The 24192-nt window shown below is 40.0% G+C and overlaps 1 protein-coding gene across 1 annotated transcript in view; it reads left to right on the plus strand.

Moving 5' to 3' along the window:
- Positions 1-23301, plus strand: part of MBD2 (methyl-CpG binding domain protein 2) — a 63013-nt gene extending 39712 nt beyond the window's left edge. The window contains exons 4-7 of the mRNA XM_025422241.3: positions 14343-14433; positions 15917-16094; positions 20717-20855; positions 22831-23301. Coding sequence (XP_025278026.1) covers positions 14343-14433; positions 15917-16094; positions 20717-20843 — 396 coding nt within the window. The 3' untranslated portion in view covers positions 20844-20855; positions 22831-23301. The remainder of the gene's footprint in view (positions 1-14342; positions 14434-15916; positions 16095-20716; positions 20856-22830) is intronic.
- Positions 23302-24192: the final 891 nt, after the last annotated feature.

Genomic DNA, 24192 nt, shown 5'->3' on the forward strand with positions numbered 1-24192 from the left:
TTCTATTCTTCTGAAAATGTTTCAATGATTCCTGTTAAATTTTAAGGGAAAAAAACCCCCAAACACCCTAAATAATGCTGTACAAAGTAAAAAACACCTGACATGACTTACAAAGTACTTCATCATTTGGCTTTTACTTATCTCTCTGGCCTTACTTTCTTTCCTTATTCTACACTCAAATTACATGAAACTTTTTTCAGAGTTTTGAATGTGCTGTCCATTCCCCACTCCATGCCCACATCCTGCTCTTGCATTCTCTGGTCATATTCCATGCTGTTTTCTTTCCTACATTTAATTACCTATTTTCTACTCCTCCTTCAAGTCTGAACTCACTTTACCTGTTCAGAAAAATCTGGATTTAGAGATCCTCCTTAGCATCCCTCCTTTATTCTTTTCTGATCTAAGTGTATTAGTTATTCATCCTTTATCCACAGTATCTCCATTATGTCAGTGCTTAATATGCATTTGTTGAATTAATGAAATTTTTAAATTAAAAAATCTTTAACTGAGCCTTCAACCTGTGCCAGATACTTACCTAAGTGGCGGGGGTACTGCAGTGAACAAAACAACAGCTCCTGACTTCATGGCTCTTAACTCCTAATGTAACAGGGAGAGAGACAGACAAACGCATATATAATTATCATGGTATGATAAGTGCAATGAAAAAAAAAAAAGCAAAGGAGAGCCTATATGGTCTTCAACAGCAGAGAAGTATGGGGAGAACATTCTAGATAGAGGTCTTAATCTGGTTACTGTATGTAATATGAGGAATGACTTAAGGCTAGTAGAACACTGAAGAAACTATAGGAAATTAGGGCGAAAATGAAAGATCTATTTCATGTTGGTCATAAAGTAATTGACAAAATTTGTTGACTTATCAGCCATGCCTGTAAGAAGGAGTCTCAGAATTTAGATAACTGGGAGAATGATGCCATTGACAGGAATATGGAAATACTGAGGGGTAGCTCAGTTCTTTTTATAATAAAATATGAATATGAGTATTAGAAAATTTGTACCCTTCTAGCAATCATGGGATCTCTAAGTCGTAAAAGATGATGGGTTAGAGCCCATAAGAGAAAACTGTGGTTTGAAGACTTGTCAGTCTTTATGGAGGTAAGAGTCGCAGCTGAGAGGTTAGATACAAATTTTTTAAAAAAATTAATGAATCCATGGGTTATTCATTCAGAGTAACCTCTACTCATCATGTATTTTTGTGGTTGGTCCATCTAAAAATATTTCAGCTATCATGTGGGGAGATCCATGACAGTTTTTGACATTTTAATATCTAGGTAACACAGGAATATAGATGAAAAAAATACTAAAAATGTTCTGTTTCAAAGAGTAGTTTCCTACTTCTTATGTCTTCTAATTTCCAGGAGGATTTTTTCTTAATTCTGGCTGTTTTCCTTTATAATTACCTCTGTGTTTCTGAATAATACACTATTTCTTTATTTGTTAATTTTTGACATTTGACTTCTCACAATGGTAGATGAGTACATAGTTCTCTCTGTTCTCATGTTCCCAACATAGTTGTATCATGTTTTTAGTTAAATAGGATAGTCAGGGTTTACATTATTATGACTGAAAATATTCATGGGTAGGGCAAATAATGCCCTATCATCATCAGAATGGTTTTCATAATTTATTGTTGTTGTTGTTAATCTTAAGAATTGTATGCTAGGTTTCTTTATGATTATAGTTAATCTTTCCTAATGCTTTAATATTTCTGCCACAGGCCCATTAATAATATTTTTATTCTGCTGAAATCCATGGGATTCCGTCTTGTATTTTTCTTGGAGTCACCTCAACTGGCCTTAGGCTGGATTCGTTCTCTGGTCCTGCTGTGTAGCTGTGGCTCTAGGGATTTCCTGGGCTGTACTTCTGCACTGGACTTTCCTGGATTTCTGTCTTCCTCTGTCTCTGTATACGCCCTTAATTATAGCTAATCCTCCAGTACCTTTCTCATAAAATATATTGGGAATAGGAACCTGCACATTAGAAATAACTTTATTCTTTCTGGACACAATCAGGTTTGACCCCAGCATCATTTACTGAAAAGACCATTCTTTTTCATTGCTCTGCATTATCATGTCATAAATGAAACGCGAAAGTGTGGAAGTCTTATGAAAGTTAGTTTTTGGGCTCCCAGTTCTATTTTTGGTCTATTTGTAAATGTGAATCAGTTTCTACACTCAAGTCTATTTCATTGGTCTGTTGTTTCTTTCCTAATACCTCACTGTCTTCATTACTATAGTTTTGCAAAAGGACTTTTTTTTTGAAGATTTTATTTACTTATTCATGAGAGACACAGAGATAGAGAGAGAGAGGCAGAGACACAGGCAGAGGGAGAAGCAGGCTCCATGCAGGGAGCCCGATGTGGGACTCGATCCCAGGACCCCGGGATCACGCCCTGAGCCTGAGGTGGACGCTCAACCACTGAGCCACCCAGGCATCCCTATAAAAGGTGTTGCTATCTAGTAGTGTATGTTTCCACCGTTGTTATTCTTGGATCAAGATTATCTTGGTTAGTTTATGGCTATTTGCATTTCTACATAAATTTTAGATTCATCTTGTCTACTGTTCTCCAAAACCTGCTAGGATTATAATCTATAGGACAATTTGGGTGAGAATTATCATTTTTACAATGTTAAGTCTTCCAGTTCATAAATCTTATATATCCTTCCATTAAAATATAAAATTATATCAAAATTATAGTTTTCAGTCTAGTGATCTTATATATCTTTAATTGATTTCTGGATATTTGATGTATATGGATGCCACTCCAAGTGATTACATTAATTTTTTTTTGTTTTCTAGTAATCTGTTGCTATTATGTAGAAATAAGTTGATTTTGTAGATTGTACTCACTTATCTTTGTAAATTCACTTTTTAACAGTGAGCCTTTTCAACCTTATACATGAACAGACAAACCTGTCATCTGCAAATGAGAGTTTTATTTCTTTCTTGCTAGCCTTTAAACCTTTGATTTTCTTTTTTTTCTATTTCACTAGCTAGGATTTCCAATATAATCTTGAATAGGAGTGATAACAGGTGTTCTTCTCTCATTCATGCTACCAGGGAATGTAATATTTCTCCATTATATATGATACTTGCTGTAGGGTTTTTGGTAAATACTTCTTGTCAAATAAAGGAAATACAATTTACTTCTTTTCCTAGTCTACTAAGAATATTTTTCATGAATGGGTATTAAATTTTATCAAATTCTTTTTCTCTACCTAGTTAAATGCTGAAGTGGTTTTTATTCTTTATTCTGTTAATATAGCAAATTATAGTGTTTAGTTTATGAGGTAGTTTGTACTGCTTGATTCTTTTGAATGTTACACAAACCTTGAATTCCTGGATTAAGCCCAATGTAGTCATGATGTATTATCACTGTTACTGCTGTTCTGATTTGCTGTTAGTGATTTAGGATTTTTGCACTTATATTCCCTAGAGAGATTGACTTGCATTTTTCTTTTCTCCTAATTTTCTTCTCAATATTTTAGTATAGAGGTTTTGCTGCTTTTGTAAAATAAGCTGGGAGGTGATCCTTCTTTTAAGGTTCCCTGGAAGACTTTGTGTAAAATTGGTACACTTCTTTTTATGTTTGGAAGAATTAATTGTGAGGCATCTACCCCCGCCCTTTTTAAAAATGGGAATGCTTGAAATTATGTTCAACTTATTTGATAGGCATGTGGATGAGTATTGATATTTTCTATTTCTTCTTATATCAAATTTGAGAATGTTTTCTAGGAATTTGTATATTTCATAATTTTCAAACTTAGCGGTTTAAGATTGTTCATAACATTTTGACAAGTATTGTATGCTCACTTTGTGTAGTGCTTATGACAAAATCTAGACAAGCAGCTATAGCAGATGGTACTGCATGTCTGTCCCCCTCAACTCCCTCAACTTCTGATTTTTGCTGTTTGCTTCATTCTCCCAGCTTCTTTTGCCCAAATTGTTATCTTTTGCCTTAACAAGCCATCTCACTGTAGTTTGCACAGCCACATGAGTCAAACTTTTCCTTGATTTACATAGTAATTTTCTTGTCCTGATCTTGCCCTTTCTTCCTGGGCCACTCTCACAAAATAAGGAGGTAGCTAGGGTTTGACTTTTGATGTTTGCAGTCCATGGTATTTAAGTTAAGTTGTTTTTGCTGACCAGAACTAGACAACTCAGATATCATATGGGATTGATTTGAAATAGAGCGTTTTATAAACTGGACAGTGAATTCTTCTGGGCAGGAAGCATCATTCCTCTGTATAGCCTTAACCTAGTGTCTTGCATATTTAGTTTTTCATGAGTCAGTGAATATAAAGTGCACATTTTCTGGATTTTGCTTTAGTCTACAAATACATAACAAGGCCCTTTGTTCTTTGATTAGATTTAGTAAAAGCCTTAGAGAAGTGAATCAAATATTCATCGAATTTATGAAATTCTAACATTAGAAAATGAGAAATTAGATAAAAATTGTATATGTTCAAAGCATTTTCTCATTCTGTTAAATTAGGGTTTTGATGACCTTCTGAGATGGATAAATGATTGGTATTTCTATTTTACTAGTGAAGTTACATCCAAGGAGATTAAGTCACTTGCCTAAGTAAGATATCACATTTATTTAATAATTGAGTCGAGACAGAAGCACTCAGCTTCCAAACCAGTATCTTTTTGTTACCCTGTACTCCTACCTAGCCACAAATTCATCTCTAAAACATTTTAGTGCCACCGTTGTGTCTCAACATCCTGCTCTTGATAGAGATGAAGACTCTGCAGATTAAAACTCTTTAAGTAGTGAAATTTTAATGGTAACTTTTGGTTCTTCTCTTTTACAAAATATTAACACTTCTGTCCTCAGATACCACAAAAGGTCTATGACATTTATATATTTTAAATATTTGTTTTTGTTAGATAAAACTGCTCATACTATAATTTCTTTGAGTCTTACCATTAGTTTTAATTTGTTGCTTAATAGTAATGGAAAATACAGAAGCATACAGAAAAATAAAGGGCAGACTTTTAATAAGTCTTCTGATAGTAGGCGATTTCAACAGTGAGGTAGGGCAAAAGAGGCTTGAATCAGGAACTGGATTTGGTAATTGCAAGGTTACGGTGACCTTGGGCAGGTCAGTGTTAACAGAATAATAGGAGTAGAGTTTAATTTAGAAGGAAGAAATGAATGGAAGGTTAGGAAACAAGAGAGAAAGTTTCTCTTCCAATAGAAAGCAGAAGATAGAGCTGGTTTGAGGGAGAAGTAGAGTGTATAGGGACATTTTTAAAAGTAATCAGTGTTGAAGTATATGTTTCTTCTGGGGAAGAAGCCCAAAGAGAGGAAGAAGCCCAATGAAAGGAAGAAGGAACATGGAAAATGTGGGAGGAGAAGTTGGGCAAATTGTTCGGACAAGATCAGGTGGAGACAAAAGATACGACCAAGAGCCAAGTGAAGAGATAAATCCAAGAAAGGCAGCAGGATACTTATTCCTCTGAGACAAGAGATAAGTGAGGAAAGGGTAAATGGTGCAGATGGAATTTACTGTGGAAGGAATATTTGATGAGCTCAGGACCCTTTGGCTTGAGCTCCTGGCTTTCCTGATCATCACAAGAGTCCATCATTATAGCTTCTTGATGTAGGAGCTGACATTCAGCTTGTGGCACATATTTGAAATAAACGATGAGAAATAGGAATTCAGATATATAGGAGTTTTAGGTGAAATTTACTTAGTTCCATTATTGAAGTTTCAGTGTATTTCTATATGATCAGTTAATTTTTTTAGTGGAGATTATACTTTCAAAAGGTAAAGGAGGGTGCATTTTCAGATAATATATGAGAGCCCAAATCAATTATAAGTTTTTGTGTGGCTCAGTTTGATGAGATGGCTTTTTCTCTGGGGTTTTAGTTTAGAATTGACCAGACCCTAACGATAGCTACACATTAAGAAATTATGGAAATTAATGTTCGAGATCAACCTTTTGTTCTTTTTTTTTTTTCCTTTAAAGATTTTATTTATTCATTTGACAGAGAGAGATTGAGCACAAGCAGGGAGAGCAGCAGAGGGAGAGGGAGAAGCAGTCTCCTGGCTGAGCAAGGACCCCGACTCCAACATGGGGCTTGATCCCAGGACCCCGGGATCATGATCTGAGCTGAAGGCAGACGCTTAAGTGACTGAGCCACCCAGGCGCCCCACAGCCTTTTGTTCTATTTTGTTGTTCTACCTGTACTTGAATACCTAAAATCATTCTGCATGGAGATGTGCCTTTCTCAGTAGTCAGTGGCAGATTTGCACATGCCTGTGGTCTCTGATCCTTTGTTAGTAATAGACAGCTCCTTCTAACATCTGTACATACAGATTCTTTCTAACTTACAGGTTGGGATATAAATGTCATGGTTGTTTGGAACTCTACATCTTCCAGCAGAAATGATATTAGAAATGGTTCTTGCATCTCAGATCAGCCTATAAAAGACCACTTTATCTTAGGTGTGTGTGAATTATTAAAAGTAATTACTGTTTATAACCATGTTTGTATCTGGAAGTGCCTTACTTAAATTTCAACTCTTAGGGTAAGAATGTTTCTCCCACTTCTGCTTTATCTTACACCGTCATCTGGCATTGACAAAAGAGGCACCCAGCAACAAGCCACCTAGAGTAGTTCTTACAAGGCCCGCATTGAGGACCTGGGATAGAGACTCAAAAGATGAGAAAGGAGCGGCTGCACTCATGGCATATGCCAACAGAGGGCTCTTCTGTGTGTTTTGCCTGTGAGATTTGGGCCCCTAGCATGGTAAACCTCCTCCTGACCCTCTTTCTCTTTCTCTGGACCAGTGGCCCTCACCTAGACCTGATTTTGTCCTGTCTTCCCCCATATATGCAGGGACATTTGGCAATGTCACAGCTGGGGTGGTGCTACTGGTACTGCAGCAGGTGTAGGCCAGGGATGCTGCTAAACATCACAACAAAGAATTATCCACCCCAAAATGTTAATAATGCCAAGATTGGGAAACTACTTTAAACCATAGTTCCTCGGTTCGAGTTTGCTTCTCCCCCTCTTTCTCTTCTTATTTCACTGCAGAGCAGAAATGTAGTTTGTGTTCACTGATTCTCTCCTACCTTCTATTCTTGAAATAAGCACAGAGCCCTTTTGCGGTTTTCTAAGGGATTTACTGTCCTCACAACATGGAAACAGATGGAGTAAAAATAACAAGAAAATGACAGTTTCAGGAAATCTTAATTAAAAGCTACCCATGTTATCTGCTGGCCTTTAAATAGAACAAAATTCTGATCCTTCTCTAGGCTTCCTACTGTTCTTCCCATTGTGGTTTTCTCATTCCCTGAGTCCCCTCCTTCCTCAGTCATACTGCTCATCTGTGGAGAGCCTTGGCAGTGATCCTTTCGGGGTCCTCCACATGAGCAGTGGCCGGAGGGATGAAAAGCCCTTGGGTTATTTTAACATGGAGCGAAGGGAAGGTTATAAATACTTCCCTTTGTGCATATATCCAGCCAGAACTACTTTGTGTTGCCCTCCTTCTATGAAATCCACTGAATGAGATTATATTACAGCATTTTCCTAAGTCCTACTGCATGGCATGAAGGTCTCCTTTCTCTACTAGTTTCTCCTCTTTTCCCCCTGCACTATGCTTCCTACCATTGCCCCGAAGTTACGGGAACACAGGTGCACAGGCCCCGTGCTTAGAACGGCCCAGGCCTCATTGAATGCTCACTGTTGTGATCCTGAAATTCTTAATATTTTTTGAACTAGCGACCCCATATTTTTATTTTCATTGACTGGGTCCTGCAAATTATGTGGACGGTCCTGTTCACCAGAATTCTTCCAACCAACGTTGGTCTAGGCGAGAAGCAGCCTGGCTAGGATGAGAAGATGAAAAGGAAGAGTTTTAAGACACTTGTAGCAAGAAAACCCCAGCTGAAAACCTGGGAGGGAAGGGCAGATGCATGTGCATGTGCTCTGTCTTCATGTATGAATACTCAGCTTTCAGAGTTGATTACTTTTTGATTTATTTATATTTATTAATTTTAATAAGATGACCGGTTACTTATTGAATGCTGTTGTTTGATCAGTGTGGTGAAAGACGTGGGTGAAAAATGTAGTAAAATGATACTTGCTTTGTACTGGGCATGTTCAAGTGTTTGTAAAACCTCCTCAGTTAGTTTCTATAACCCTTTGAGGTTGTTTTTATTGTTCTTTTCCATAGAGTGGGAAACTGATATTGAGACAGGGTTAAATTATTTAACTTCATAAAACCAGTGACAAAGCATGGATTTGAACTCAAGCCCACTGTCATTCACTCTGCTACTCAGAAGTTAAATCTTCCTAACCTTCCTACTCTTGACAGTTGACTGTCAAGTTGATGTTATGAATATAAATAGGTTAATTTCTCTTTATCAGTGAATTTTTTTTGAACACTACACAGATGGATCAGTGCTTTTCAAATTAAATATAATGGATGAATATATAATACTGGTATATTTGGTCTACATGTTTTTCAATGTTTCATGAGAAATAGATACTAATATAATTAACCTAAAATAGTATTCTTATAGAAAAAATTCAAAGTCTTCAGTTTTGTATGCTCGGTAAAACACTCCCCCACTCCTGCCTGATGAAATGCCTACTTCTGCTCTGTTGTTAGTGGGACTCATCCGAAAGCATTTTCTTGGATTAGGTGGTCTCAGACTTTACTTTCCACCCACCAAATAAAAATTTGGTGTTCGATGGGGTCGATATTTGCAATTCTAAGAAAGCTAATTTGCAAGGAATATATATTACATCAATTCTTTGGTTTTTATCTTGGAAGCTACCCCAAATTGTGGTCTGATACCTTCTTTAAAGCTCTATGCTAGCTTTAGTCTAAACATATTACAAGGCTGGGCCTCTTAATTCTGCATGAGGAGGAGACAGGCATCAGCACAGATTGCCTACAACTGAAGGCTGACACAGTATTAGTTATTGGCAAATGGATTAAGAGTAACTTGACAGTTTCTGTCACATTTATTGAACTTTTTCAGCCTTTGATGTCATGAGTGGAAGGGTCTGAGGCCTGGTACCTTACCACCTAACACAGAGCCAAATATGTAAATACTCTTCTAGAGCTTTTAGTGTTAAGCTGAGGACCATTTATTTAATCACATTGATCTGAGTTTTAATTCCAGCTGCACCACTGACTAGTTATGCAACCTTTGGTAAGTGACTGTGTATGGGACTAATAACGTCTTCTTCGAAGTGCTGTAGGGAAGATTAACTGGGTTTCTGTACACAAAGCACTGAGCACAGTGCTGGGCCTCTGGAAAGGGGGCATGGTGGGTAAATGGTAGATTGTCCTCTTCCTCCTCCTCTTACTCCACCAGGAGAATGTGCTGCTTGGGCATCAGCTCTTTCTCTATTTATGCCCACACAGTTTGGTATACTCTTCAATATACTTTGCTGCATGTCTTCCTGCAGTGAAAAAGAGAAAGGCAGATATCTTCCTCCGGTCCTCTGCAAGGATAGAATGGAATAATATATTTTTTACTTTTTTGGTGTAATCAGGAATGAAACTCCGCAACCTTGGTGATCAGTATACACCAGCCCTATGTATGCACTGCCATTCTTTCAACACAAACCAAACCAGTCTTTCTCAAACTGAGATTGCTGGGCCTGCATCAGAATCACCTAAGACACGTATAAAATAAATCAATACATCTAGCCACATATCCCAGACCTACTGAACAGAATCCCTAGGGCTGAGACCTTGGGATATACATTTAAAGTAAGGCACTCTGGTTATTCCTCTGCATTAAAACACTTAGAAATACTGACCAGTGCTCTGTCTCCCCTCCTTGCCCACTTAACCTACTTCCTTGCCTTGAATTCTCACACTTTTTTTTTTTTTTTTTTTAAGAGCTGCCTCTTCTTAAAAGCCTTCCCAGATTCTCCCAAGTTGAAGTTAATTTTGTATCTTCACTGTTGTGGTTGTCATTGTCTGTCTTGTAGCGTTTTGCTAGTTTTCCACCAAACAGTAAGCTCTGAGAGGGCAGTGATTGCCAGTTACCCTAATAACTATCCCCGGTGCCTAGCAAAATACTTTGCCCATAATGGGCAATGAAAAAATATTTGTTGAATTTGAATCGATCCTCTGATTAGTTTTTTCCAGTACAATGTCTTACCCTGACTTCCCCAGAAAAGCACAAATTCCTTCATAGTTCAGGAAGTACAAGCTCAGGGTGATGGAGGAGAGTACCGATAAACATGACTAGCCCGAGTTCCTGGTGCATCAGAACACGGAGATGTGTGCTTGTGGTTGTGAGGAGTTGCTTTGCAATCCCTGTTTCTTCCTCAACCTCTTCTTTGGATATTCTCTGTAAGACGGGTTGAACAAATCCCCCAAATCTCTAGTTAAGTCCACAGCAATTAAGATGAGAAAATGCTACTACAGTTGTATCGTGGGTTGGGTTTATTTTCAGAAGACAGATTGATCATTTCACTAAAGAAGCAGCTTTCCTAACACAAGATCCCGTTTGTCCCTGGGGACTCTGAGAGAGATGAAGTACAGGCATCCGCACTTGCCTGATGTCGTGGATGTACGTCCTACATCCATATGAGGAGCAAAGTTACAGAGATGTGCTCGAGTGTCCAGTAAGGTGGTCCCTTCGAAGCTGATTGCTTCTGTCACTGATATTTTAGACCCTTCTGTGGTTTGGGATGACCTTTAATCCCAGCTGCTGCTTCTCCATCAGCTAGTCAACTGGATAGGACATTGCTCAGATTTTTGGCAATGTAATGTAATGCACACAGGAAGGGATCCAATTTTCTCATGTACTGGAGGGTGACAGAGAACGAGGTATTAGAGGCACCTGGAGGATCTAATTAGTGGGGATTAGGAAGGGATATAATAACTGGGGGTGATAGCACATTTTGGGAGTTTCTCCAAATATGAAATCACTGCTCCTTAAAAGTGCTACATTGACTCTTTGGCCTCACACGGGCAGCAGGGTTACTCTGAGGATATCATTGGACTTGGCAGGTGAAGTCAGATTTTCAGTGGGTGGGTCAGGTATTATGAAAGCTAAAGTGCTTATGAAGGTGTGGTGCAAGAGACCCGATAGCTATTGTAGAGGGAGACTCCTTACAAATTTAGGGAGATTCTTCTTTCTTTTTCTTTTCTTTCTTTTCTTTTCGTTTCACTTCTCTTTTCTTCTTTTCTTTTTGCCTTTAGACTTTTAAAAGCTGGAGAAGTAATGTAATAAGAATTCCAGATGGCCACAACTTGTCACCTAGTAAAAACATGGAATTCTTAAATGAGCAAATCAGGGAATTTTACATTTAGGCTGAGGGAGACTTCTCCCCTCCCTTAACCTCTCCACAGTGTGCAGGGTTATAAAATGATCAGAGAGAAAAAGCAAAGGTCATTGAATCTGGTGAGAGGAGCTACTTCCTAGAGTAAATTTGGTGAAGATTTATGGGGAAGGGGATCGGGTGATCAAGTTGAAATGGGCCAGGGGGCTGGAGTTAGTGCGAATCAGTCACTGCCTGAGGAACTGGCTTGGAGCATAAAGAAAATGGTAATTCTAGCAGCTGGATAAAGTTTGTGTTTGTTAAAAAACAGTTCAATTTCAGTACCCCAAAGAATTCCCTCACACTGACCCTTTGTAGTCAGACGCCCCTCTCTCTACCCCTAATCCCTGGCAACCATCCCTATAGTTTTTTCTTCTTCAGACTATCATATAAATGGACCACATAGTGTGTAGAAAACTAGCATAAATTGAATCATACAGTATATAAAAGACTAGTTTCTTTCACTTGGCATAATGCCTATGTCAATTTAAAAAATATTTTAAAAGGCAAAGAAGCCCCTGGCCCCAAAACAAACACACAAAACACGTGGGGGCCTGAGAAGATGAACATAGGGAAGGCAAGTTAGTAACATGGGGATTTGTAAACAGACGTTTATCTCGTGAAGACTGTTTCAGTTCTCACGGAAATTAGGTGAGCCGATCAGTGTTGAATGAGTGGTGGAAAGGTTGGAGAGCAGGGCACTGGTGACCTGTACCCAACATGTGTTTTCTTTTATCAAACTAGCCTTTTCGTCCTTCTCTGACCTTTCCCACATCCCCTACCTCCTCTGGGGAGCGCTGAGTGAGGACTTCGGCACATACACATATGTATATCTGTGCATCTCCATTTTCGTGGCATAAAGCATTTCATTTACACAAAGATCATCAGTGCATATCTGATTTAACTTCAGACTTAGTTGAGGGCTGTCAGATGGCATGTGATGATGATACCAGGACTTGTAACCTAGAGCCATACACTCATCTCTCAGACCGAGGTTTATTTTGCAAAATTTTCCTCTTAAATTCTGTACCATTTTCCTTCAAGTTAATAAGAATTTAAAAGTTGAGAATTAAAAATTATAGAATATAAAAAAATTAAACTTTTGATATCTAGAATTGGAATTTCTATGTAAAATATTAATCTGTAAAATATTAGTAATCACATCTGTACATAACTTCTATACTTTGTTTTTTGGTAGTGTTGATTTATTTTGCAAGTTAAGTTACAATTTTATTATAAAAGGACTTAACAATCTCATATCCACTGATTTTTCCAAATACTTTTTCCTTTTTTCAGTTAGGAATTAACTGGCTTTTGTTTTCCTTGCTTTTTTCCCCATAGTTGTGATAATCAATGCATAGATATTATGTCCCACAAAAAGGAAATAGCTGGTGGGGTTTCTTGGGACATTTATCACATTTATCAGCTGTTACCTTCACCTAACCGTTTTTCACCCATGATGATTAATGCGTTCATGTCCTCATATATGTTGACCATATTTTCTGCCAGTGACATAATTTATAGGGAGATGTAAGGAGTCACCGTATACCAGAGGTCTTCAAAAGAGAGTGAAGCCTTCTATTGCGAGTTATTCTTGGTGTTAGCATTGAGGTTATTCAAGATCCAATATACTACTCTTCGGCCAATAACAGATTTTCTTATATCTTTCATTAGTCTGGAGGGCAATTACTTGATACTTTTCATACATCTAGAAGTCAAAATATAAGCCCTCAATGTGGTCAAAATTTGCTAAAAGTAAATAAAAACCTTGTGCCTTCTCCATGACAGGCACTTTACGTATATTGCCTTATTAAACGCTGCATTAGTCTCCTGTTGTGCTCATTGCTGTCACTTTTTACAGAAGAGGCCATTGCAGGTTTTGACATCTAGAGCTGGGGTTTCAGCTTGGGTTTGTGTGTCCCTCAGGATCTTCATTCTGAGTCCTGTTACTCCCATATTCAGGCATTCAATATTTTTTTCAGTCCCAGTATTTTTTCAGTACCTCCTTGTGACTGGCCCCAGATATCCAGGATTAAAGACAGATATACAGAGTTCTAAGGAATTCCTGTATCTGTTTTTTTGGGGGCTGCAGTAAATAAGAGAAAAGAGATAAGGCTTGAGGACAAAGACACAGTGTATCTCATCTCTTGCCGCATCCACAGGGCGGCTCCTGGCTGGAGCTCAGGAAATACATGTGGAACGGATGAATGACGTTATTGAGAAGTAATAGCTAACTAGGCGAGAAAAACAAAGTATAGAAAGGATATAAAAATCAGACAGCAGAACTGTTTTGGAACATTGAGTATTTGACTAAGCAACTGCTTACCTCAGTGGCCCCATAGAGCATGAGGAACCTTCAGTGTTCTGACTCATGCCCAGAATGAAGACGTGGGGCCAGTGAGTGATCTGGGCTCTGCAAAACAGGGAGAGAGTCGCCCATGAACGTGACACCTTGTTTCAAGAGCAAGGAAGTAGGCAAAACATTTTGGAACGTTTCCATTAAAACTGGCTCTTTACCCCTTGAAAGTATGCCAGAGGGCTAAACTTCGGTGTTGTGGAAATATCACCTAGGTGGAGGAGCTCTTTCCCTAAATGATTCTGGATAAAAGAGTGTTACATAATATAATTTGTTTTCTTTTCCCTGATAAATTATAACATTAAATTTTCATACCAAATCTTTAAAAATTCAAGTCTTATTCTTTGGAATCTACCTTTTAAAGTACTATGTGAAAAAAAAAAATAAAGTACTATGTGTAGTATATAGCATATAAAAATCCTCAGTGCTGTAACAAGTGATAGATTGCATAAAATAAGCCATTTTTTGATTAATATCATTTGAAAGAATTATGATGTGTTGGAATAATTCATCTTTGGAGTGTCATGTAGTGTCTGTAAGGAAAAAATGGGGAAATTAGGAAACTATTGAAATGATTTCAATTTCATCATTCAGCAGCATCGATGCGCTACTTTCTTGTCCCAAGAATGTATATTAACAGTGATGTTTTGCCTTACAGCTTTTCTGGGAGAAGAGGCTACAAGGACTTAGTGCATCAGATGTAACAGAACAAATTATAAAAACCATGGAACTACCTAAAGGTCTTCAAGGTATTACCCAAATTCAGTTGAGCGGTACCTGCTGTGTGCCAGGCTCTGTGTTAGATGCTGTAGAGTCAGAAATGATTAAGACAGGGTCTTTACTTGGGGGAATTGTATGCCTTGCTGGATGATGTCCCCCTTGTGTTTTAGTAAACCCAGGGAAAATGTACCTGAAAAGCTGTTTGTTGCAGGGATGTTTTAGATTTTTTTCTATTTAAAGATTTTGGCTTTAGGTTAGGTTCATCATATAAATTAGCCCATGTGCTGCTTTTAGAACCCAATGGCACCAAATAGCAGAATTTCTCAAGCTTCCTGCTCACAGCAGCATTTGGCTCCAGCAACCGCTCTTTCACTCTTCCTCTTACCAAAGGAACCGCTAACCACTTTTCTGCCTCTCGCTGCATGCACTGCTGCTGCATGTAGCACTGGGGACAGATGCACTTTGGTTCAGGAACAGCAGCAAGTGGGGGCTGGGGTATAGAACTCAGTTAACTAGTGTGCCTGTCATATCACATGTTAATTCCAATTCTAGAGAAGCATTATTCTTCAGGTATTATAACTTTGGCTTCTAATTGTTGGTATAGTGTGGATTGCTCAAAATTCTCATAATTCATGGTTAAGACATTGTGTCATCCCTCTATGTTCTTGGAAATTATTGCTCTAACTGGTTTAATAAGTGTAGGACTTTAAGCAATGCAGTTTAAATGTTGGCCATGTTGCCAATCTCCTACAAGTAGCCAAGATGTGCAATTATTAATTCTGTTAACTTGGATATTTTGTTAGGTATTTGAAAAAGATGTGAAAGCTGCAGGTAGAGCATGCTTGCATTGGCTTTTCCGTCGAAGTCCCAAAACAAAGGAAAGCGTTGAGATATTGCTAGAAATTAATGTTAAAACCTGTAAGAGGAGCTATTCTAGGACTCCAGGGATACATTCATAGGGAAACTTGAGTATAATGTGACTTTAGAAGGGATTTAGGTCATTAAAATAAATGACCTTGCTTGAGGAAATGTAGCCAACTTTAAAAAGTTTATTACCTTGGAAAAGGCATCTTGAAGTTGTTGTAAAGTTTTATTAAAATGCTTGGCCATTTTGTTACAATTTTTTTTCTTAAAGATTTATTTGTTTATTTTAGAGGAGGGCAGGGGCAGAGGGAGAGGAGGATAGTGAAGCAGACTCAATGCAGAGCATGGAGCTGACACAGGGCCTGATCCCATGACCCTGAGATCATGACCTGAGCCAGAACCAAGAGTCAGATGTTTAACTGACTGAGCCACCCAGGCGTCTCTTGTTTCTATTTTTTAAGTGTTAATTTTTTGGTGTACAGCAACTGTGAAGTGGATACGATATTATCCTTTACTTTGGCTTCTGTCAGTTTTAAATATATGATCCCAAACAAACATAAAAATATCAGTTGTGTTAGGCTACATAAGATTGGCTTAGCACATCTAGAAATTTCCTAAAATTTAACTGGCATATATTTCTAATTACAGGAGTTGGTCCAGGTAGTAACGATGAGACCCTCTTATCTGCTGTTGCCAGTGCTTTGCACACAAGCTCTGCACCCATCACAGGGCAGGTCTCCACTGCTGTGGAAAAGAATCCCGCTGTTTGGCTGAACACATCTCAACCCCTCTGCAAGCCTTTTATTGTCACAGATGAAGACATTAGGTAAGGCAGCCTAACATAACTGCAAAAACTTGTTCTTTACCTTGGATACATTTTATACTGCCTCTTCGTTTATGTGGCACATCTAGTAAATGATGCATCAGTCAGAGAGCTACACTTTTTTTTTTTTTTTTTTAATGGATCATCTGTGAAGTTAATGGAAGGTGATCTAGAACATGTAAAACAAATGCAAGTTTGGAAAAAGGTGGAAGTATCACAGTCATGTCCGAAGGTCACATCAGCTGCACTCTCTCCACATTGTTACTGCAGTGTCCTTTGCACTTTCAGGTGTGGCCTCTCTGCTCTAAAGAATCCTCTTCATTCAGTGATGCCTTTTGTGATTGCTTCCTGTGTTGGTTTGTCTGCAAACCAATCTCTCTTTAAAGCAGATCAGAACCATGCTGCTTTGAGCTGTGTTGATTTGTTTGCTTATCTTATGTTTATTCTCTTAAGTTCAGTTTAGACTTAATTTATCTCTGCTTCATCTTGTTTCAAGTAAAGATTTAAGGTGGCTTTACAGACGCGTGCGTGCGTGCGCGCGCACACACACACACACACACACACACACAAAAGCCAGATGAGAAGGAAATGGCAGAGATCAAGCAAAAGGTAAACCCTAAAGCAATACAACAGAGTCAGGAGTAAGGACAGGGCCCAAGCTGCATCTCATAACATCTTTTACTTTCTAAGACTGGGCCACACATTAGGTTTTTAGTTAGAAATAGTGGAAGGAAAACATGCAACTCAGATTGATAATGCCCAGAAAAATATAAGCAAACCATTGATCAGATGAAGCAGACTATTTCAGATATTAAGACTAGAAAGAAATTCTTCTATGGAATTTATGAACTTAAGTATCATTACCTTATAATAAGACTGTAGTGTATTTTCTTTAACAATAGGACAATGTGTAGCACTTCACTATTTCTACTCTCTGAATGTTAAATCAGGTCTTATTGGATATTATTCCTAGACAAAACCAGCAGGTGGCACTTTTGAATCATATAATTCTAAAATATGTTTTATATTTGTATTTTTTTTCTAAATCCATAAGAAGTTTGTGTGAAAATGTTTTTAAATGAATGAGTCTAGCTGGGTTTGTAATTGGAAAGCCCGTCCTGGGTTTTAAAGTAGTTCCTTTTGCAAAGATGTAAAATGGCTCAAAGTTGCATTCGTGTGTATTGATTGCATGGAATTTATGATCAGCTTTATTTTTTAAGAAAAACAAAATGTAAAATCAAGGGGAGGAATCAACTTGCTCTTTGGATTATTCTTACCCTCAAGGAACGAAATTATTCTGGATACAAACTCTTACCTGTGTTGGAATGAACACCCAGTTAATCAGCAGGGCTCCTGCCAGGTGATCACGGGTGTTGACTGAGGGACTCTGAGTGATGTCCCGGGAGTACCAGGTGGCTTCTGCAGCAGGTCTTTTGATAGTAGAGGAAACTGTGGCACAGCCAGACCTGCATGATATCCTTTTAGGGTAAACTTGTTTAACAAATTGTCCATTTGATTTAATTGTCATAACAAATTATTAAGCAAATATTTCTCATTGAATTAGTGAAGGTTCAAAATAAATTACTGCATATGGAATTGTTGCCCTTTCTCTAATTGTGCAGCCAATATTCTGTTTATATTAAACCTTCAACTAAAGGTCTCAACATTAAGTACATTTTTTTCAGTATATTTGATAATATTTTCATCCATGGATGTATTCAGGGTTTTTTTTTTTTTTTTTAAGTAGTCTCCATGCCCAGCATGGAGCCCAAAGGGGCTTGCACTCATGACCCTGAGATCAAGATCTGAGCTGAGATTGAGTCAGATGCTTAACCAACTGAGCCACCCAGGCACCCCCTTACTTGTTTTCTTTTTCTTCTTCTTCTTTTTTTTTTTTTTAAGATTTATTTGTTTATTTGAGAGAGAGCGAGAGAGCACACAAGCAAGTGAGCAGGAGTAGGAGTAGGGGGAGAGGGAAAGAATCTCAAGGAGACGCCTTGCTGAGATGGGAGCTGGAGGCAGGGCTCGATATCAGGATCTGAGATCAAGACCCGAGCTGAAATCAAGAGTTTCCTGAGTCCCCCAAGAGCCCCTGTATTTGTTTTTTAATATGTGTAACAAGTTCTCACAAACTTAACACCCTAAAACAACACTCATTTATAGCTCACAGTTCTTAGATTAGAAGCAGGGACCGGACATGACTGCCTCTCTGCCCAGGGTCTTACAAGGCTGATGAAACTAAAGTGTGGCTTAGACTGCATTCCCTTCTGCGTCACAGGGTCCTCTTTCAAGCTCCTATGATTGTTGCGGAGTTCGTTTACTTTTAGTTGTAGGACTGGGGTCCCTGGTGTCTTGCTGGATGTGGCGGGGGGGGGGGGGGCTGTTCTTTGTGTTCCTGAGAGGCTGATAGCGGTTCCTTGCCCCAAGGTCCGCTCCACATTTCCTCTCCAACTTTTTTCAAGAACGGCATAGCCCCTTTTAAGAGTTTTTCTTAACCGACCAGGCCGCCTCTCTCTTTTGATCAACTCGAGGTCCATTGTTTAGTAACCTAATCATGGAGGGACACCTGAGCCCATTCACAAGCTCGGCCTGTTCATAAGGGGAGGGAATTACACAAGGAGTCTCTCCAGGGCAGGGACTACGTTGGAATTCTGCTTGCCACAATGGGTAAATGCGGTAATCTCAGCTTCCCTCAGTGTGGGAAGTAATGCTCGAGACATACGACAGAGTCTGGAGAGTTCACACTGACTCAGTGACAGCCTCTCTCTCTCCGTGAAAATTCATTAAAAAAATGGAAGCCCATAATATGTTTTAACGTCTTGTGTTGTTTCGGACTGTAGTAAAGAGGACCTCTACAGTTTGGGTGGCTGTACGATTTATGTTAGCTTCTCACCACGGGCACAGTCTCAGGAGACAGAGAGACACGTCGGCTGGCATGTAGTAAATGTAACTTTACAAGTGGTCGAGTACGCAGGAAGTGCATAGTCGGTGAAGCTTCGCATCGACCTCCAGGACACTGTCCTCCTACCCTCCCGCTTTTCCAGGTTTGAGGCAGTGCTGTGCTCTGAGAAAAATCACTTTTTTCTTTTCCAGCCTGCAGAGCCCTCCGTATCGTTGTGTCTCTTAACGTGTCACTGGACTGTTCCATCTCCCTCTGTCCCTCCATCCTAACCACCTTTCCTCGGTCTCAAGAGGTGATTTGTCCTGCTTCGAGTCAAGGCTAACCCTTCTACCTGCACCTGTGCAGCTTTCCCTTTCGTGTTTTTTTCTAAGACTCTTACTTACCAATGTTCTCCCTTCCCTGTGTTTCTTCAGCCTTGGCCTCTCCACTTGGCTCTGGATGTGAATTTCCATTTACCGTCTTGGCTCTTCAGAACTGTTTTAGGAATCCTCTCTTGTACTGTCAGGGAGCTACTCTGAATTTTTTTCTGATTTTTAAACATAAAGTACATACCAGTAGACTTTCTTTCTGTGCTTTGTTTCTCATCAGATGGTTCAGAACCTTTTTTTATGACTTGGTCTTACTAATTTTCACTTTTTTTTTTTAATTTTTTTAATTTTTATTTATTTATGATAGTCACAGAGAGAGAGAGAGAGAGGCAGAGACACAGACAGAGGGAGAAGCAGGCTCCATGCACCGGGAGCCCGACGTGGGATTCGATCCCGGGTCTCCAGGATCGCGCCCTGGGCCAAAGGCAGGCGCTAAACCGCTGCGCCACCCAGGGATCCCTTAATTTTCACTTTTGAGGTCCCACTGCAATCCCCAAGACACAGAGAAACTCATGGCATGTTCTTAACTACTCTGCTCATCTCAGAGATGCCATTCAGTTTCTTTCATTGGTACATCGGGTCATGTGGTCTTGGTTTCTTCAGGATGGCCTGCTGCCAGCAGCCCTGTGAACCCGGGAGGGACTCTGTCTGGCTTTCCCTTAACCTAGCCGTAGAATGCCAGGCTCTGCCGTGCCCCCCCTTATCATGCCCACACTTCCTCCATCGCTCTCTATGCTTCATTGAACAAATCTCATCTCCTTCTCTATTTTCTTTTCTTCTCTCTCTCTCTTTTTTTTTTTAATATTTATTTATTCATGAAAGACACAGGTAGAGAGAGAGGCAGAGACACAGGCAGAGGGAGAAGCAGGCTCTATGCCGGGAGCCCGATGTGGGACTCGATCCCGGGTCTCCAGGATCAGGCCCTGGGCTGAAGGTGGCGCTAAACCGCTGAGCCCCCCAGGCTGGCCCTCCTTCTCTATTTTCAGTATAACTTCTTTCTTTTATCCCTGCTTTCAAGTTATTCCTAATATCCTTTATAGCAATAACCCCAAACCTGCACATACTTGAAAGGTCTGAATTCGAAGAAAAAGTCATTGAAATAAGTGTCGTCCTACCAGGATTCTCTGTGAGGCGTGGGATACCTGCCTGTCTGAATATTCCTCTCTTTGGCGGGGCTCTGCTCCTGTGCACTGTGGTTTTGTGGGTGAATGAGAAGCCTTGCAAAGTCTAAGGCGAAGGAAACGTCTTCTTCTCAGGAATTTTCATGATTTCGAACTCCAGATACACTGTAGTAGCAGCTGCATGTTCTGTTAGTTGCCAGATTATCAGTGTCCTTTTACTCTCTTTTGTAAAAGGAAACAGGAAGAGCGAGTACAGCAAGTACGCAAAAAATTGGAAGAAGCCCTGATGGCAGACATCTTGTCGCGAGCTGCTGATACGGAAGAGATGGACATTGAAATGGACAGTGGAGATGAGGCCTAAGAGTATGATCAGGTAAGCTGAGAGGCTGCAGCTGCCGCTGTGCTGTTGCCGGCTTTTGCTCCTCGTGGCCTGCCTCGGCGGTGTAAGGAAAGCTTTTCCTCTGCAGAGGTGGCAGGTGCTGTCGCTTGGCCTCCTCTCCATTAAGGACCCTACCTATCCTTTGTTCTCCTGATGTGAAGACTCTCACAGCCCTGCCGCCACTTGCAAGGGCTCTAACCTCCCTTTAACTCCAGGTGGAAAACCTGCAAGGTGCTGTTAGAAAAACTCAGGGGAAGAGAGCAAGGACTGCCAGGTGTGGGGGGCAGTGGCCGCAGGAGATGGAAGTGGCTTCATCCCCAGCTGTCGTTCTGGGGTCTGTTGTCCCCCGAGAATTATGGCTGTAAAGTAGGCAATAGACTTGATGCAGAGAGCCTGGGCAGGGCATTTTCTAGGATAATAATCGACTCTATTTGTTTTTGAACCAGTCCTCCCGGCCCTTTTGGCCTGGGGACCCGCACCTCATCCCACTAGTCGTTCTTGCATCGGTGCCAGTCCTGGGGACACAGTGATCGCCACAGTCTGGGGCGTGTCTCCTGTCTCAGGGCTTCAGCGACCTGGTCTCTGGAGCGCGGGGAGGGCCCCGGGATGGTTGCGTCTGGGCTGCTCACGACCGGCTCTAGGAAAGCTTTTTAGCTTTTGGTGGTTTTTCAGACTTTTCTTCAGAAAACAGTTTAAGATAATCAAGGGTCATCTAACTGAGGTGTCACTAGAGCCCTGCTTATTTCACAGGTGACTGCAGATGGATTTCAGGGCAGCTGTGCCCTCATGTACGCGAGTGAGCATAGGTGGGGGGACTGGGCACTAGGCTCAGATGGAAGCCAGCACTGCGCGTTGCCTGGCACAAGTGCGGCTAGCGGTGGAACAAGGTAGTTAATATTGAGTGATTAGGGTTTTAATACATACTTAAAAGAGCCATTATTTTGGTATGTTGGGGAGAGAGAGAGTCATAGTGTGTGTATCACATCCTACACTTGAACATGGTGTTGTTAGGCCAGCCGACTGGACTGGAGGGCCGTGGAGGAATTTGAAGCCCTTGTTTCCAACATTAAACTCGGCTGACTCCCTCATTTTGCCCCCTCTGCACCTGAAGTGTTTCATAAACCAGAGCATTGCCCCGCTCGATGGAATTGGTTCCTAACAACCTGTAGAATAGATAGGACGTGGCTTGATCAAAGGGTAGGCGGTGGCCAACTTGACGTGGCTGGTGAGAGATGGAACCTGCAGCACGTGGTGTAGGCCTGCCAGCCCCGTCGTGCCGCGGCTGTCCCTCACGTCCCTTACTAGCAGCATGGCCCCTTATACTTATCCATCTATGTCCTCGATGACAGATTTACTGCGTCGGTTAAAACCGTACGATCACAGAGGGCTACTCGAGCTATCCGAATTTTAGGGCTGCTTGCAAGAGGGTGAAAACCGTGAAAACAAAGGCGTCAAATACTTAGCTACAAACGAGATCCAGGATCAGACGTATAAATAGTTGTATCCACAACTGCGCCATACAGCTTCAGCTAGATTAAATAATAATGCGTGCTATTATTATAAATGCTCTGAAGTAAAATAAATCATTGTTGTAGAAGTTTTTCTACATTTTTGCAAAAATGTTTGGGTTTGGCTGTGTCTCTTACGGGTTTTTTTTTATTTGTATGCCCTATGATTTCTCTCTTTATACATATTTGACTAAAGATAGAAAATATTTGTGTTAGCATACAAAACTGTACATGATATTTTTGAAAATGAAAGGAGTATAAATTTATTATCAAAGTGCTTGAAATAATGAGGGGATATGTTGGACATGTTTTTAATGTACAAAGTGCTGTAACTAAATGTTAATCAAGGCTTTAAAAGTGTGGTTCTAAGTGAAATTAAGCCTCTAACTACTTTTTAAAGTTCTGCTGACCTCACCTGAGGAACCATTGCATTATTTAAGTTTGTTTGTTTTTCCTTACAGGTAACTTTCGACCAACTTTCCCCAAGAGCAAATTTCTAGAATTGAACAAAAGCGTTTCCACTGGGTTTTGCCTGTAAGAAAAAAAGTACCCGAGCACATAGAGCTTTTTAATAGCGCTAACCAATGCCTTTTTAGATGTATTTTTGATGTATATATCTATTATTCAAAAAATGATGTTTATTTTGAGTCCTAGGACTTAAAATTAGACTTTTGTAATATCAAGCAGGACCCTTAAGATGAAGCTGAGCTTTCGATGCCAGGTGCAATCTACTGGAAATGTAGCACTTCGCGTGAAATATTTGTTTTCCCCCCTGTTTTAATATGAACCGATCAGGAGTACCAAATAAATCTCCCAATTAAAGATTATTGTGACTTCACTGTATATAAACAGATTTTTATACTTTATTGAAAGAGGACACCTGTACATTCTTCCATCATCACTGTAAAGACAAATAAATGATTATATTCACAGACTGATTGGAATTCTTTCTGTTAAAGAGCACAGATAATAAATAGCACCCCCACCCCCTCCTTAGGATTCCTGATTTTCAGTCAGCTGTGACCCCTGGGCCTTAGGTTTCAAATGGAGGTGGCGGAGAATAGCTGGTACATTTGCAGTTTCCTCCGGAAAGCGTGGAAACCGAGCCGCCTTTCCCTGAATTCTAAGTTGCCATCTAGCATGTGTTTGGGTTTGTTTGTTTTTTTTTCCTTGCCTGTGACTAGTACTTTTGTTAGTGCTATAAAAATAAAGCATTTTCTTCCCTTGGGTGTGAGTTAGGTACACAAATACCCTTCAGATGGCACTGGAGTCCATGATTGTTGTTGTTTTTTTCTAGGACATTTTGCATTTTCGCATGTCCACTGACCCTGCTGAGAACAGGTGCAGGTTAGACCCTTTGCCACAGAGAGAGGCAGCTTTCTAGGCAGAGGCGCTAAATGAGCCAGATTGTGATACTTTACTAATCAGTACCCGCCCTCCACAGTATTAACGTTTTGTTGTTGTTGTTGAAACTCTTCAGTGTAACTTCATTACCACTTAAATTCCTTGATACCTAATTACTAAAACTGGCACATTATTAAATGAATTTTAAAATCAAAACATACTTAAATTAATCTGCCAAGGAAAGGAGGGAGTGGTTATCATCAAATTGAAACACATTTTGGGAAATAATATCTTTCTTTGGGAAGGGTTTATGTACTTCTTCACTCTGAGTTCTTTTAAAATTAGACCCAGAAATGATGTGGTCACCCGTGTGACCAATTCCATGTAAATGTCACCTGGACATTGCATTACCACTACCTCCAGCACCCTTCCAGTTCCTGAGGAAGGGAAAGAAAAGTAGTCAAAGCAATACGACTGGC

The sequence above is a fragment of the Canis lupus genome, chromosome 1, assembly GCF_003254725.2.
Source record: "Canis lupus dingo isolate Sandy chromosome 1, ASM325472v2, whole genome shotgun sequence".
NCBI lineage: Eukaryota > Metazoa > Chordata > Mammalia > Carnivora > Canidae > Canis > Canis lupus.